The sequence below is a fragment of the Lemur catta genome, chromosome 9, assembly GCF_020740605.2.
Source record: "Lemur catta isolate mLemCat1 chromosome 9, mLemCat1.pri, whole genome shotgun sequence".
NCBI lineage: Eukaryota > Metazoa > Chordata > Mammalia > Primates > Lemuridae > Lemur > Lemur catta.
In genome coordinates this window covers 22,310,075-22,323,443 of record NC_059136.1, presented here as the reverse complement: position 1 = coordinate 22,323,443, position 13,369 = coordinate 22,310,075, and the positions used below count along the sequence as shown (strand labels likewise).

General features: G+C 49.1%; 2 protein-coding genes across 4 annotated transcripts in view; one reads left to right on the top strand and one right to left on the bottom strand.

Moving 5' to 3' along the window:
- The window catches only part of CYFIP1 (cytoplasmic FMR1 interacting protein 1), an 86,455-nt gene that overhangs the window by 63,959 nt on the left and 9,127 nt on the right, over positions 1-13,369 (top strand). For both annotated transcript variants that reach the window (XM_045561088.1, XM_045561086.1), the window contains exons 23-26: positions 3,485-3,572; positions 8,885-9,028; positions 10,134-10,224; positions 11,904-12,034. In XM_045561088.1, the coding sequence (XP_045417044.1) occupies positions 3,485-3,572; positions 8,885-9,028; positions 10,134-10,224; positions 11,904-12,034 (454 nt within the window). The remainder of the gene's footprint in view (positions 1-3,484; positions 3,573-8,884; positions 9,029-10,133; positions 10,225-11,903; positions 12,035-13,369) is intronic.
- The window catches only part of NIPA2 (NIPA magnesium transporter 2), a 38,423-nt gene continuing 34,984 nt past the window's right edge, over positions 9,931-13,369 (bottom strand). The window contains exon 9 of one of the 2 annotated variants that reach the window (XM_045561091.1): positions 9,931-9,946. The gene's annotated coding sequence lies outside the window, so the exon portion shown is untranslated. Of the gene's footprint in view, positions 9,947-10,275; positions 10,292-13,369 lie in introns of those variants that run through there. The other variant, XM_045561092.1, reaches the window with a different exon arrangement.

The following is a 13,369-nucleotide window of genomic DNA, read 5'->3' as shown; positions in this document are numbered from 1 at the left end:
CTAAACCAGCTCTAGGGTATTGAATATTTTACCTACCCCAGACATGCCAAAAACAACTCGTGAAAGAATCCATCTGATTCACAAGTAACTTAATTGCCTGCCCCTGCAAAAGACCTCAGTACTCTAAAAAGACAGTAATAAAGTCAAGACACTCAACAACGTGACATTACCATGCCCAGCACCCAATCAAGAGTTACTAGATATGCCAGAACCAGGGAAATGTGACCCATAACCAGGAGAAAAATCAATCAGTAGAAAACAGAAATGACAGCGATGATGGAATTAGCAGACAAGGCTGTTGAGACAGCAATTGTAAGTATGCTTCAGGAGTCAAAGGAAAACCAACACAAGGCAGAGATAAATGGATGTTACATAAAAGAACAAAAAGGATTAAAGCTGAAAAATGGGCCGGGCTCGGTGGCTCATGCCTGTAATCCTAGCACTCTGGGAGGCCGAGGCTGGTGGATCGCTCGAGGTCAGGAGTTCGAGACCAGCCTCAGCAAGAGCAAGACCCCGTCTCTACTAAAAATAGAAAGAAATTATCTGGCCAACTAAAATATATATGTAGAAAAAATTAGCCGGGCATGGTGGCGCATGCCTGTAGTCCCAGCTACTCGGGAGGCTGAGGCAGTAGGATCGCTTGAGCCCAGGAGTTTGAGGTTGCTGTGAGCTAGGCTGACGCCACGGCACTCACTCTAGCCCGGGCAACACAGTGAGACTCTGTTTCAAAAAAAAACAAAACAAAACAAAAAAAAACTACTTGTTATGAATAAAAAATAAAAAAACTGAAAAATGCAGTATCTGAAATGAAATATTCACTTGGGCTGAATATCAGATTAAACTTTGCAAAAGTTCAGTGAATTTGAAATTATAACAGTAGAAAATAACTGAAGCACAGAGAGGAAAAAAGATGAAAAAAATGAAACGAGCCTCTGAACTGCAGGACAATATCAGGTGTTCTGACGTGCTTGTAATTGAAACCCTGCTAAGAGGTTACGGGTGGGCAGAAAGGATATTTGAAAATTAATGGCTTAAAATTTCCAAGTTTGATGAAAACTATAAACCTACGTATATAAGAAGCTCAGTGAACTTCAAGCAGGATAAACACAAAAGAAGGTCACTCGTGGACCCAGCACTGATCAGGGTCATAATAAAGTGAAACTTGAGTCTCGAATTAGCTGAGAAGTGTGGAGCGGGGACTTAGTATGTAGGTGCCGAACTTTAGTTTTCCCGTTAGAGGATTGCAGTAAGCTTGCCAAACTGCAAAGTCTGCTTTCACTGCAGACATCAGCCACAAATTTGGGGTCCCCAGGGCCAACCTCACTTTTGACCAGCTGGTTACAGATACGGGGACTGCCCTCCTCCAACCCCACAGATGGGAGACTCCCAGCACTTGCCGAACACACTGTTTCTTACCATTATGGTTAATTGTAGCAAAAGGATATACACTAGAAGGATGCCCGGGGTGCACTCTGGGAGGGCGCCACATGCCAGCTTCCCCTGTCCTCAGGGATGTGTCTCCCTCCCAGCACTGACAGACAATGCTTGAAGAGCACTGCAACCTGGGGCTCACTTCAGCTTTGGTGTCCGGAGTTTTTATTTGGGCTTCGTTACATAGGCAGGGTTGACTGAACCATGGGCCGCGTGACGGAGCTCAGCCTCCAGCCCCTCCCTGCCAAGTGCACCAGGCTGACAGCCCAGCCCTCTAGTCACATGGGTGGTATAAACTCAGGTGTGGTCCCAGGGCCCCTCCATAAATAACAGTCACTCTTGTCGTGCAGACATTCCAGGGGTTTAGAGGGTGCCTCCCAGGACTGGGGTCAAAGCCCAGCCAAATTCTTCTTCCCAGGAATCAATAAATACCTAAATTTGATAAACCAAGAAAAAGTTGTGGAAGTGTATTGTTGAGAAATATAGAATAAATACATGTATACATGTATATTGATTAAAATTTTCAGTAACATAGGGAGTAATTATATTACTTTAAAAGTTTTATATCTCACCTATAGACAAAAGTAAGGCCTGCTTTTAAAATTTAAAAGGCATTTTAAACATTCTTACTTTGGGAAAACATATTGTGCTCTAAGCAGACATAGAAAAACTTTGGGCAGGTAGGTAATGTGTCTCACTTTGGTGCTTAGCTCCCTTCGGTTGATTTGTGCTGGGATTTCCAATTTGCTGCCTTTTCCTGCCCCCGTCCCGTCAGAAGTGGACGGAAGCCGACTTGTGGGTGCAGCATTGCAGGTGTGATGCTCGCAGGCGAGTCCCCCAGCAGGACCGGTGCCTGGGAGCCTCTGGGGAACGGGGTTCCCTGTTCTGAGCATCACCCCGACATTGGTGCCTCTTGATGGAATGCCCTTCCTGGAGCGGGTGTGGGCACACAGGTGCACGCACACGCAGACACACACAGATAACACATTTTCAGACATATACACAGGCAGATGTACACACAAATAGACACGCAGAGACAGACACGGGTACACACAGACACACACCCCTCCAACACCGAGGGTTGTGGGATGCCGGGGATACTAGTTGACTGACCGCACAGTAATCTGGGATTCTTTTGAAAAACAGCACACACAAGGAGGGAACCTGTGATTTTCTATGGGGGTACTAAGTTAGGTGATTTTGAGGCCTGCAGTTGATGGGTACAGCAGCAGTGCTGCGGTGGGTGGGAAGCGGCCTGTCTGCGTTAGTGCTTCTGCCGTGTGGCCTGCTGGGCTCCCCTCAGACGTGCACATTTTGTGTGACAGCAGTATTTGGACAAATGCATCGTTTTTTATTTCCTAAAGTGCAATTATGAGTTGATCGAGTTCTTAGAGTTAAATAATTAGCAGATCCTTGTGTTTTTCTATATTATAATTCTTTGCAAAAGTTTTATATGTTTTTAAAAAAAACCTTCCAATTTGAAAGTGTTAGCCATGTTTGTTGTTTCTGCTTGAAAACTTAAGCATTTGATTTTAAATGGCGCCTAATCCATTATCAAGACACAGTCTCTGGACCAGACAAGTATGGTCATAAATACTTCAGTTTGTTCCGCCATGGTACCCCCAACCAGTGATCTGAGTAACAGGGAAGTCACTGTTCTCCGAGCAGGCTAGAGTCCCCACTGTCATCGCTGTGTCTGAGGGGAGCAGCAAAGCCCAGTTGTTACCAGTTATCCACGGATTGGGTTAGGTTTGAGACAGTTCTGGTATCAACAGACCAGGCTCCTTCAGCGAGTGTGAAAACTCTGTTTTACAGGTTGAAGGATAACAGGTGTTCCCGCTGTGGCTCTTGAGCTTTGGGTATATTTATCATATTTTTGAGAATATATATCTAATTCATTCTGTGGTTTTTGATTTGTTAGAATTTCATTATATCCTTGACTGGGAGGAAGCTTTAATAGATAGGTCATCAGAAAGCTCTGAATTTTAAAGAACTACCATTAAATTTGGGTTTTTTCTTTCTTTCTTCTTTTTAAAAAACCTTTCTTGTTTAGGTTTGTTCGGACAGTGTTACCATTTTCTCAGGAATTTCAAAGAGATAAGCAGCCTAATGCACAGCCTCAGTATTTGCACGGATCCAAGGTAGGTTCTCTTTTGTTTGTGTTACGATTTTTTAAGTTCACCGTGAAACACATTTTTAGTTTAATTTAAATCCGTTTAGTTGCAATGACTTAAATGTATCCTGCCATGTATAAAATGTTATGTTTTTCCTTCCATTCCATTATCATCTTCCTGAAAAGTAGCTGTAATTTAAAACAGAAACTAATCAACCAACCCTCCAAAACCATCTCTAGAATTAGCTTGTAGGTAACTCTTGCCTCATGGCAGGGATCTGGCCGGGTCTGGCTTCATCCTGGCTCTAAAATAAATGAGATCATTGGAAGATTTAAAAGTTTTAAAACATTGAGGCAGGAAGGCGTGTGGAAGAGGCTCAAGCGTATCCCTGAGGTGGGGCCAGAACAGCTGTCCAGGAGCGATGCCCGAAGGCAGGTGCTGAGGGACAAGGTGGGTGCAGGAGGACAAGGAGACCTGACAGCCGGCAGCAGCAGAGCTAGATGTCAGCTGTGAGTGACACCCCGGAACGCTGTGTCTGGGCTCTGTGGATAGGACAGACACCCACAGGAGGGAAGGATGGATTGACAGGTCTGAGTGTCATCAAGGGTTAGTTGTCTCAATATTTAAACACTCTTATGATTCAATAAGGGAAAGATATCAGCCTGTAGCAAAAAACAAGATGGATGAAATGAGCAGACACTCCACAGAAACACAGTAAAAAATAAAAGTAGATATTCGGCCTCGGCCGTGACTGTGTGAAATAACGACAGGGTAAGAATTGTCTTGCCCATCAGACAGGAGTAGGTTAAAGCACGCAGCTGCTTCTGTGAAGGGTGACACAGCCGTCCTTGCTGCTGGCAGGAGTGTCCTGGATCTGCAATCCTGGGGGCAGGCGGCCAGCACTCACCAGCATGTCAGTGTCCTTGCTGGTGGGGAGCCGAACACTTAAGGGAGTGAGACAAGTGCAAAGCGAGCAAGATGTCTCAGGGCGATCGATCGTGGGATGTCCTCTTTCCCTTCGGCCGGATGCCGCAGCCACGACAGGGAGGGCCTGGGCCCTGCTGCCCCACGAGGCCCGCACCTGGGCACTGGGCACTTCAGAGCACCAGCTGGGTCGGAGGAGCGGAAGAGATGTTTCTAACGCATTCCTTTCTGGCCCTCTGTTCTTCAGAGAGAGCTAGCTTCTCCTGCCTGCCTTCCTCTCCCTGCAGGAGTGGCTTGATCTTGGCCGAGGTGGGGGCGTTTGTACCTTAGAATGGGGCAGACACCCCAGTCAGGGTGCTGGTTTTGTGGAGCGACAGATATCGGCACGCACTGCCCATGCCCTCCACCCTTTGGTGAGAGTGAGTGGCGGGCTGCAGGTGGTCTTCTCATTGTGACCAAAGTGTCCCTGAGCAGGAGAGGGGGCCTCTTTTCGATGTGTGCGAACCGTGGGCAGGGATGTGACGAAGGGGGCATGAGACTCCTCTTGGGGAAAGGGGCCCAGGTGGGGTGAGGGTGACACTGCAAAGATTATGGTCTTGAAAAATTATGTTCTCTTTAGTTTTCTAGAGGTTGATTTCCTTTTAGCAACTCTACGATGGCAATTAAAAATATAATGCACTTAAGCCACTCCACAAGGGTGCCGATGTTTGAAGGTAGTGGGTTCTTTTACAAATTTGAGATTAAAGGCTGGCAGGGGGCAGCCTTGCCTCTCTGTGGGGGCCGTGGGGGCAGGGACAGAGAAAGAAGTGTTGGGGCTGGGAGCCTTGCCAACACATGGTCCCAGGGGTTGCTGATGCCTGGAGGACACTGGGACAGTGATATTGTCCATTCCCGAGACCAGCCTGTCAAAGATGTGCTGCCTCTCAAACCCTCCATCCTATGGCACTTCCCAAAGCCCATAGGATGTGAGTGGCTTTGTGTCGTTTTGGGCTTCTTGCAACTGCGTTGACGCCTCCAGGAGACCGTCTGGACAGGTAGCCGGGTGCCAAGAACGCAGCGACCCAGCCTCACCTGGGCAGGGTGTGCGGTACAGCTGCTGGGACGCTGCTCCTCACCTCCTGAAACCCTGTGGGTGGTTGGAGGACTCAGCTCCACCCCACCCAACACCTAACTCATACGGTCCTAGGAAGGGTTGAGGCTGACTTTTATGACATAATGTTATATGCAAATCAAAAGGATATTCTTAAAAAGGATTAGAATAAGTGCTCTGATGCCTCCTTTCTGGAAGTCAAATGGGGTGTTTTACTCCCTTAGAACTAAAGTAACTTTTGTGCAATTTTACAAGATAAGACTAGAAAGTTTGGCGAGTAAGATAAAAACTTTTTGGGTCTCTGTGAACTAAAAGATTTGCTGTGGGCTTGGCTTGACATTGAAATTTTTGATCCCTCTTTGAGGTGTGACCACAAAATAAGTTTCTGTTACGTGCTGATGAGGAGAGAAGAGTTTGTGGGGAGGAGGAGCCGGGCCGTGAGGCTCTGCCGGCATCGGGCTGTGTGGATGGCAGCCGGGGAGAGACCTGTGCGGGTGGTTTTTGCCATCCCAGGACAGCACTGCTGTGCCTGTTCTTACGGTCCAAAGCACATCTTTGCGTCCATCACGGTGTTAAAGGCCCTTGAGACACAGTTTTATTCCTCAGAAATGCAGGGAGGTGACATTTTGTCTGCTCCCAGTAAGACGCAGACGTGAGCCTGCAGTGCCAGGAGTTCCAGGCCCGAGTTTGTCACTGTAACAGATCGCAGCCTCAGTTTGAGAAATTATGTTTGTGTCATTTTTATTCTTACAACCTAAGTTAGTGATTTTTTGTTATTAATAGATTGTTTGGATCTTTTATACACATGACACTGACATTGATTGCTCATCTTATGCACATTATATGACGCTTTTCTAAGAACCCTCCTTGCTCCCCCAAAAAAGGCCAGATGCCAAAACACAATGTCAGAGTTGTGTGTTCAAAACAGCCTTTCTACTCATGAGCACTCAGGCACGTCAGACTCCGTTTATTCTGCTGTAGTGTCATTTATAGTGTTTGTGTCTGTGTGATTATGGAATACCCAGGAACCCAGTTCAAAAACTGATTAGTTCTTTCTTTATGAACAATGAACGAGGGCTAGTGTCTTGAGGGAATAAAATTGATGAAGTTTTGTGACCTGTTTATGACAGCGTTATTTATTTATTTATTTTTTTTGAGACAGAGTCTCGCTCTGTCACCCAGGCTAGAGTGCCGTGGCATCAGCCTAGCTCACAGCAACCTCAAACTCCTGGGCTCAAGCGATCCTCCTGCCTCAGCCTCCTGAGTAGCTGGGACTATAGGTGCTCGTCACCACACCTGGCTAATTTTTTTCTATTTTTAATAGAGACAGGGTCTCACTCTTGCTCAGGCTGGTCTTGAACTCCTGAGCTCAAGCAATCCTCCTGCCTTGGCCTCCCAGAGTGCTAGGATTACAGGCATGAGCCACCTTGCCTGGCCTATCTTTTTGGTTCTTGGTAACGTCACCACTTTGGGAATGCCTGCTTTCAGTAAAACACTCTCTTGAGCACATTCCTGGAATTCTTTTTCCTGTAAGATAAGTAAGATTATCCCTTACTCACAACGACACAGGGTGTCGTCAAAGCTAGAGAACCCAGGTTGCATGGCTGGTGAGTCCAGAGCCGGCTAGGTCTGGGTGGCTGCCCTCCCCCACCCCCCGCTGTCAGACACAGCAGGGGTCTCTGCATCAGGCACGGCAGCAGAGTCTTTCCCCAACCTGAGCACAGCGCTTCCTCTGCTAAGTTTAAGTACTCCACGGCGTGGTATTTGTAACCGCCCCCTCCTGAGTAGTTAGGTCACATCTGTTGTTTGTTACTCTGGCTGTGCTGTCCCTGGGATGTGCCATCGTTGGGGTGAGCCTGGTCCACAGGGCAGCCGGGCAGCAGGCCAGGGCCATGTGCTTGCTGAGTGACGTCTCCTCTCACAGCTGTGCCTGAGCCAATCAGGGCAGCTCTGGGAATGAATTTCCTCTCCTGTAACACGAGCTTATTAGATTTCACTGATGATTTTCATGTTTTTCTTTTCAAGCACTGAACCTATTGTCAAGCAAAAATCTTACACAAAATCCCAGTGTTGAAAACCACAGTGGTGGAGCTTGGAGCAGAGGGTGTGGGGTGTCTGAGCCAATGACCTATATATCGTTAAGTCTGACAGGGGTCGTGGGGCTTGGGTAGAGGACAGGCACCTGGCAGGGTTTCTGTGCTTTAATGTTGTTTGACTTGGTCAATGGAGTATATCATGGTCAGTTTAGACTCTATTTGGGGACTCCTGTGATGAAACAACAGAGCTTCTACCCTAGAAGCAAAAACTGATATAAGTGAAAGGAAAAGTGAACACCTCGACAGTTAGAGTTGGGGACTTCAACACTCTTTCTCAGTAATTGGTAGAACGACTAGACACAAGTCAGCAACGGCAGAGGACTGAATGACACCGTCAGCCAACAGGATCTGATTGACGTGTAGAACACTCTGCTCCACAAGAGCAGGATACAGACTCTTCAAATGCCCATGGGACATTCACCACCACAGACCATATCCTGGGCCATAAAACAGACCTCAGCAAAATTAAAAGAATTGAAATCATGCAGAGGGTGTTCTCTGACCACAGTGAACTCACCCTAGAAATCAGTAACAAAATGGGGACAAGAAAATCTCCAAACACTTAGAAATTAGCACGCTTCTAAATAATTTATGGGGCAAAGAGGAAGTTGCAAGGGAAACTGACCTGAATGAAATGCAAATATACAGTGTATCAAAATTTGTGGGTGCAGCTAAGGAAGTGCTGAGAGGGAGATTTATAGCATCGGACACTCACATTAGGGAGACTTCCCGTTGTCACATCCTTAGATGAGCTTAGGGGTGTAGTTCTGCAGGAACCACCCTGACCACCTTTCTCACTCTTCCATCCTGTGGGGGCTGCTCTCCCAGCTCCTGGAGCACCCTGTGCATCCCTGAGACGGCAGCTCCCACGGTCCCGTCAGGGTCTGTCCTCGGGCATCGCCCCTGGGAGGCAGGGTGACACTCAGAGATGTGTTCATTTCTCATCCCAGACCTCAAGACGGCTTCTGTCAAATTGGCAATTCAGCAAGTGTTGAAATACCAAATGGTTTTGTTTTCTTTTTCTATTTTAGCAAGTTTGCTTTTCATAACAGGTTGAACAGGTTTCATGATCCTAACCCCAGTGAGGGCTGTATACTTTATAAGTAAATTCACTGGATGTCTTCACCGGAAGGTGTGTGTTGTGTGTGTTGAAAGATCTTCACGTAGCGATTCTTCATCTGCATGTGTGCGTAGGGACCATGTTGCAAACCCCGTCCCCTGTTCCCCAGGCTTTGAACCTGGCCTACTCCAGCATTTACGGCAGCTACCGGAACTTCGTGGGGCCTCCGCACTTTCAAGTCATCTGCAGGCTGCTGGGCTATCAGGGCATCGCCGTGGTCATGGAGGAGCTGCTGAAGGTCGTCAAGAGCCTGGTGAGTGTGGGGGCGGGGGCGAGGGGCGAGGGCCGCGGGAGGGCTCCGCCTTGAGGCGATGGTGTGCCAGCACCTCCCACGCCGCCTCCCTGCAAAGGCTCCTGGCACGTGGAAGTGAGCGCAGCGGTTAATTCCCTTGTGTGAGGCGGGTGGCATTAGGAACGTGAGCAAAGGATTCAGACGCGTACGTATCTGACTCTGGACTGAGGCCGGGATTGTGTCCTTGCCACCATTGGCCTAGGGGCCTCAGAGTCATCAAGTCTTTTAGGAGGAAAGAGAGTGATGTCACTTGTAGGCTATAAGGGATTTAGTTTTCTATATGTAATTTCTGTCATTCACTGAGAAGAACTTTTAAAAATCTTTAATCTTTTTATATTTTAGTAATCTTCCTACAACTGAGCCCATTTCATTAAGCTTCTTTATTGCCAAGGACAGACTTTCTAGAGTTTCCCATGTTTTACACACTAGCCAAGAGAAAGCTTGAAGCTGAATTTATGGCCACTGCTCCAGCAGTTGGTCAGGAGATGGTCCTGACCCCTGAGCAGAGGCTGATGGAATTCTAAGACATTGGCAGATCCATGGCCATGTAGGTCAGGATCAAAAATTAACTGGAATATAGAAGAGCTTGGTCATTTGGCACAGCTGTGACCTGAGACCAACTCAGGCCTTGCCAGGACTCCCAGGTGGGGACTCTGCCCCAACACATGCGGTAACTTGGAAGGTGTGGGGTTACTGGCCACACCACGGTGGAGCATGCAGGTGACTCGGGCCGGTCTTGATGCTGCACTGAGCCTGTCAGGGGAGCAGAGGCTGTCCTGTGAGAACTGCGGCGCTGCGAGGTTGATGATGCATCCCGTAGGGAACATGTGGCACTTGAACTCTCGCCCTTCTGCTGTCACTCCTCAGGGTCACTTGCCCCTGAAAAGCGGAGTCATGGTTTAGAACGTGAATTTAGTCAAGTTAAGACACCTGGCGAAGGCCGCGCTCTCTCTCTCTCTCTCCATGCCCAGCCAAAGTGATTCTGCAGTCCTGGTCACTTTGCTGACCAGGCACAGCCTCCCCGAGAGTGGAGGCCAGTGGCTGACGCAGCCTGTCTCTCCCGCAGCTGCAAGGCACGATCCTGCAGTACGTGAAGACGCTGATGGAGGTGATGCCCAAGATCTGTCGCCTGCCCCGGCACGAGTATGGCTCTCCTGGTAAGCGCAGGCCCTGGGCTGGGCATGAGGGTGCCCCCTGGTGTGCTCGGAGCTTGTGGTCGTGTCCCTGGAGAGGAGGGAAAGCCCAGCCCTTAGAACACAGTAAAGGAATTCAGGTCGGAGATTATTGAAAAGGATTAGGTTTACCTTCCCCATGTGGGAGGAGTAGCGATGCCCAGACAGAGTCCAATTGCCTACGATAGAACAAATGAATCTTACTGCCAGGAAGCAGGTGTGTGGCAGGTATGTTGGGGTCACCGTTTGCAGGTGAGGAACCTGAGGGCCCCATGAGACCAGCCAGGGAGGGTCAAATAGTGAGAGGTGACGGGGCTCTGGGCACTGCCCTCCCCCAGCTCTCCTGCAGAAGAATCGCCCCCCCAGGCCAGTGTGGAGAGCTCCACTGCGGCATCCTGCTGGGCTTATGGGGGACTGAGCCTCAGAGAAGGCCGTAGAGGGTCCTTCTCCCCTCTCCCTCCAGACAGTCCCATCTGTCTGTTTGTCTGGCAGACATGCCCTCTGGCTCAGTCCTGTCCTGCTTACAGGCTGTGGGGCCCTCGGGCAGATGTGCTGTTCAGGGGCCAGGCTTGTGTGGCTCGTGGGCTGGTTTGGGGCTATCGAAATAGAATGCTTTAATCTCAAAGGGTATTGCTTCATGATAAATTGGACTACAGAAACCTTTGTCACGTAACAAAATCACCTTTTGTCTCTCATCTGGTGATACTTTCTTGAAAGCCAGACAGTTGCACATTGGCCTTGTCTTGTTAAGTTACTTGATCCCACACGGGTGACCGATGAGAGACCGTCCTGATGGGCCATTGGCATGGCCGAGCTCCCAGATGCCGCCTGGTGCCCGCACTCTGGCCGGTGTTTGAGGAGACGGTGACAGGTCCCCCTTGGCCGCATGAAGGGAAATAACCATCAGTGTGGCCCTTGCTTAGGAGAATCTAGTTTTAATTTATCGTCAGAAGGTAGATGAGGAATGTTGGGATAATACAACTAATGCTCATGTCCTGACTAGAGATGGGAATTTTTAGGCCAAATTCAGTGTGGGAAAGTCACGTGTGCAGGCGGCTGCTCTTGGCTCCCCTCCTGCCTGCTTGTCGGGGGCTGCCCTGGGTACACATCTGAATTCATGCCACGGTGACAACGAGGTGGGGGAACCGGGCGTGGCTGTGGCGAGGAAGGGGCCGTCTCAGGTGGCCACACGGGCAGGTCCTGTTGGAAGGAGGGCTTTGCGGTCTGTGGCGTCTCCAGCTTCGTTCTTCCCAGGGTAGCTTCAGCTCACCTAGGTCTTCTGCGTACCACACTTTGGAGACAGGTTAGCATTGAATCTACAGGTCAGGTCAGGGAGCATCAGCTCTTGGGGTGTATGCCTTGTGCCTGTCTGTGCCTCATCGCCTGACCGGGACATCCGTGCGACACCTGTCTGGCTCTGGAGCGTGGGAGGGAGTGTGTAGGCTTCCCCGCTGGGTGTGGTGGTAGCCGCAGGTTTGCAGGCGCCCTGTATCAGATTAGGTGCTTTCCCTTCTGTGCCGTGAAGAGATACTAAATTTTACCGCATACCTTGTCTGGCTCCACTGAGGATGATGATGTGGTCTCTCCCCCTTATTCTTGTGACGTGGTGACATTCCCATCATCATAGCCTCCCCCAACCCAGCCATTTGTTTCTGCCACTGCAGGCATCCTGGAGTTCTTCCACCACCAGCTGAAGGACATCGTGGAGTATGCGGAGCTGAAGACGGTGTGCTTCCAGAACCTGCGGGAGGTGGGGAATGCCATCCTCTTCTGCCTGCTCATCGAGCAGAGCCTGGTGAGTGCCCGGCCCCAGCCTGCCCCAGGGTGCTCACCGCCAACAACAGAGGAAGGTTTTTTTACTGGGAGTTCTTTAGTGGTGTTGAGGGGCGGTGTTGTAAAGCAGTGGTCCCCAACCTTTTTGGCGTCAGGGACTGGGACCAGTTTCATGGAAGACAATTTTTCCATAGACTGGGGTGGTGTGGGGGTGGCAAGCGATGGGGAGCAGCTGTAAATACAGACGAAGCTTCGCTCCCTCGCCCGCCGCTCTCCTCCTGCTGTGCGGCCCCCCTTCCTAAATTTCATGGAAGATAATTTTTCCATGGACTGGGGCTGTAGGGGGGAGGGTGCTGCAGAGCTCTGGGGACCCGGGGTTGGGGACCACAGTTGTAAAAGCACCATTCTTTTTTCATGACTATTGAGACTTTGAATTTGTTCCTTACAGTTGAAAGACAAAAGTATAATGGAGTAAGTTGTTTCAAGAGTGTTTTCCTAGGTGAACATCGTGAAAATGTTGTATGATCTGATATTTGTGACATCTGTGCTAACATAGCTGACGTACCTTAAAGGCATAAAGCCTTGCTGCTCAGGAGCACGCTCTGCATTGTGAGGCTGTTCAGCAACTGAAGTGTGGCTCCGTGCGACTGAGCAACTGATGTTTAAATTTCACTGAATTTTTTAAACTGATTTAATAATTTAAATGCTGCATGTGCCCTGTGGCTGCCGTGGTGGACAGCACAAGTGGACGGTGTAATAGGGTGACACCTGGGAGCCCACCACCACTCAGGACACGGCACAGTGGACATGTTGAATTGACTGATTGTCCCCCCAGGGTGTCATTTAGCCTGTTCCTCTGTCCCCTGCACATCCCGTCAGCTGGTGGTTTGTAACCGCCTGAATGGGAAACCCCGTGTGAAATGGAATCTCTTCTGCCTTTTCCTCGTGACTACCAGGGGGCATCTCCGTGTCTTTATTGGCTCTTATTTCTTTTTCTGTCAAATGCCCCTTTTGGTTCTTATCCCTGTTTTTCTACAGCTCACTTATAGAAGTTCGTTGCCTGTCCTTTATGTGTTACACGCATTGCAGATACTTCTGCTTGTGGCTTATCTTTTCACTCTGACAGTGGTGATTTTGTCTAAAATCCTCTTAATTTGAATGTAGGCTTTGTTTCTTATGATTAGCCTTTTTTTGTATCTTTTTTTTTTTTTTTTTTGAGACAGAGTCTCACTCTGTTGCCTGGGCTAGAGTGAGTGCCGTGGCGTCAGCCTAGCTCACAGCAACCTCAAACTCCTGGGCCCAAGCCATCCTACTGCCTCAGCCTCCCGAGTAGCTGGGACTACAGGCATGCGCCACT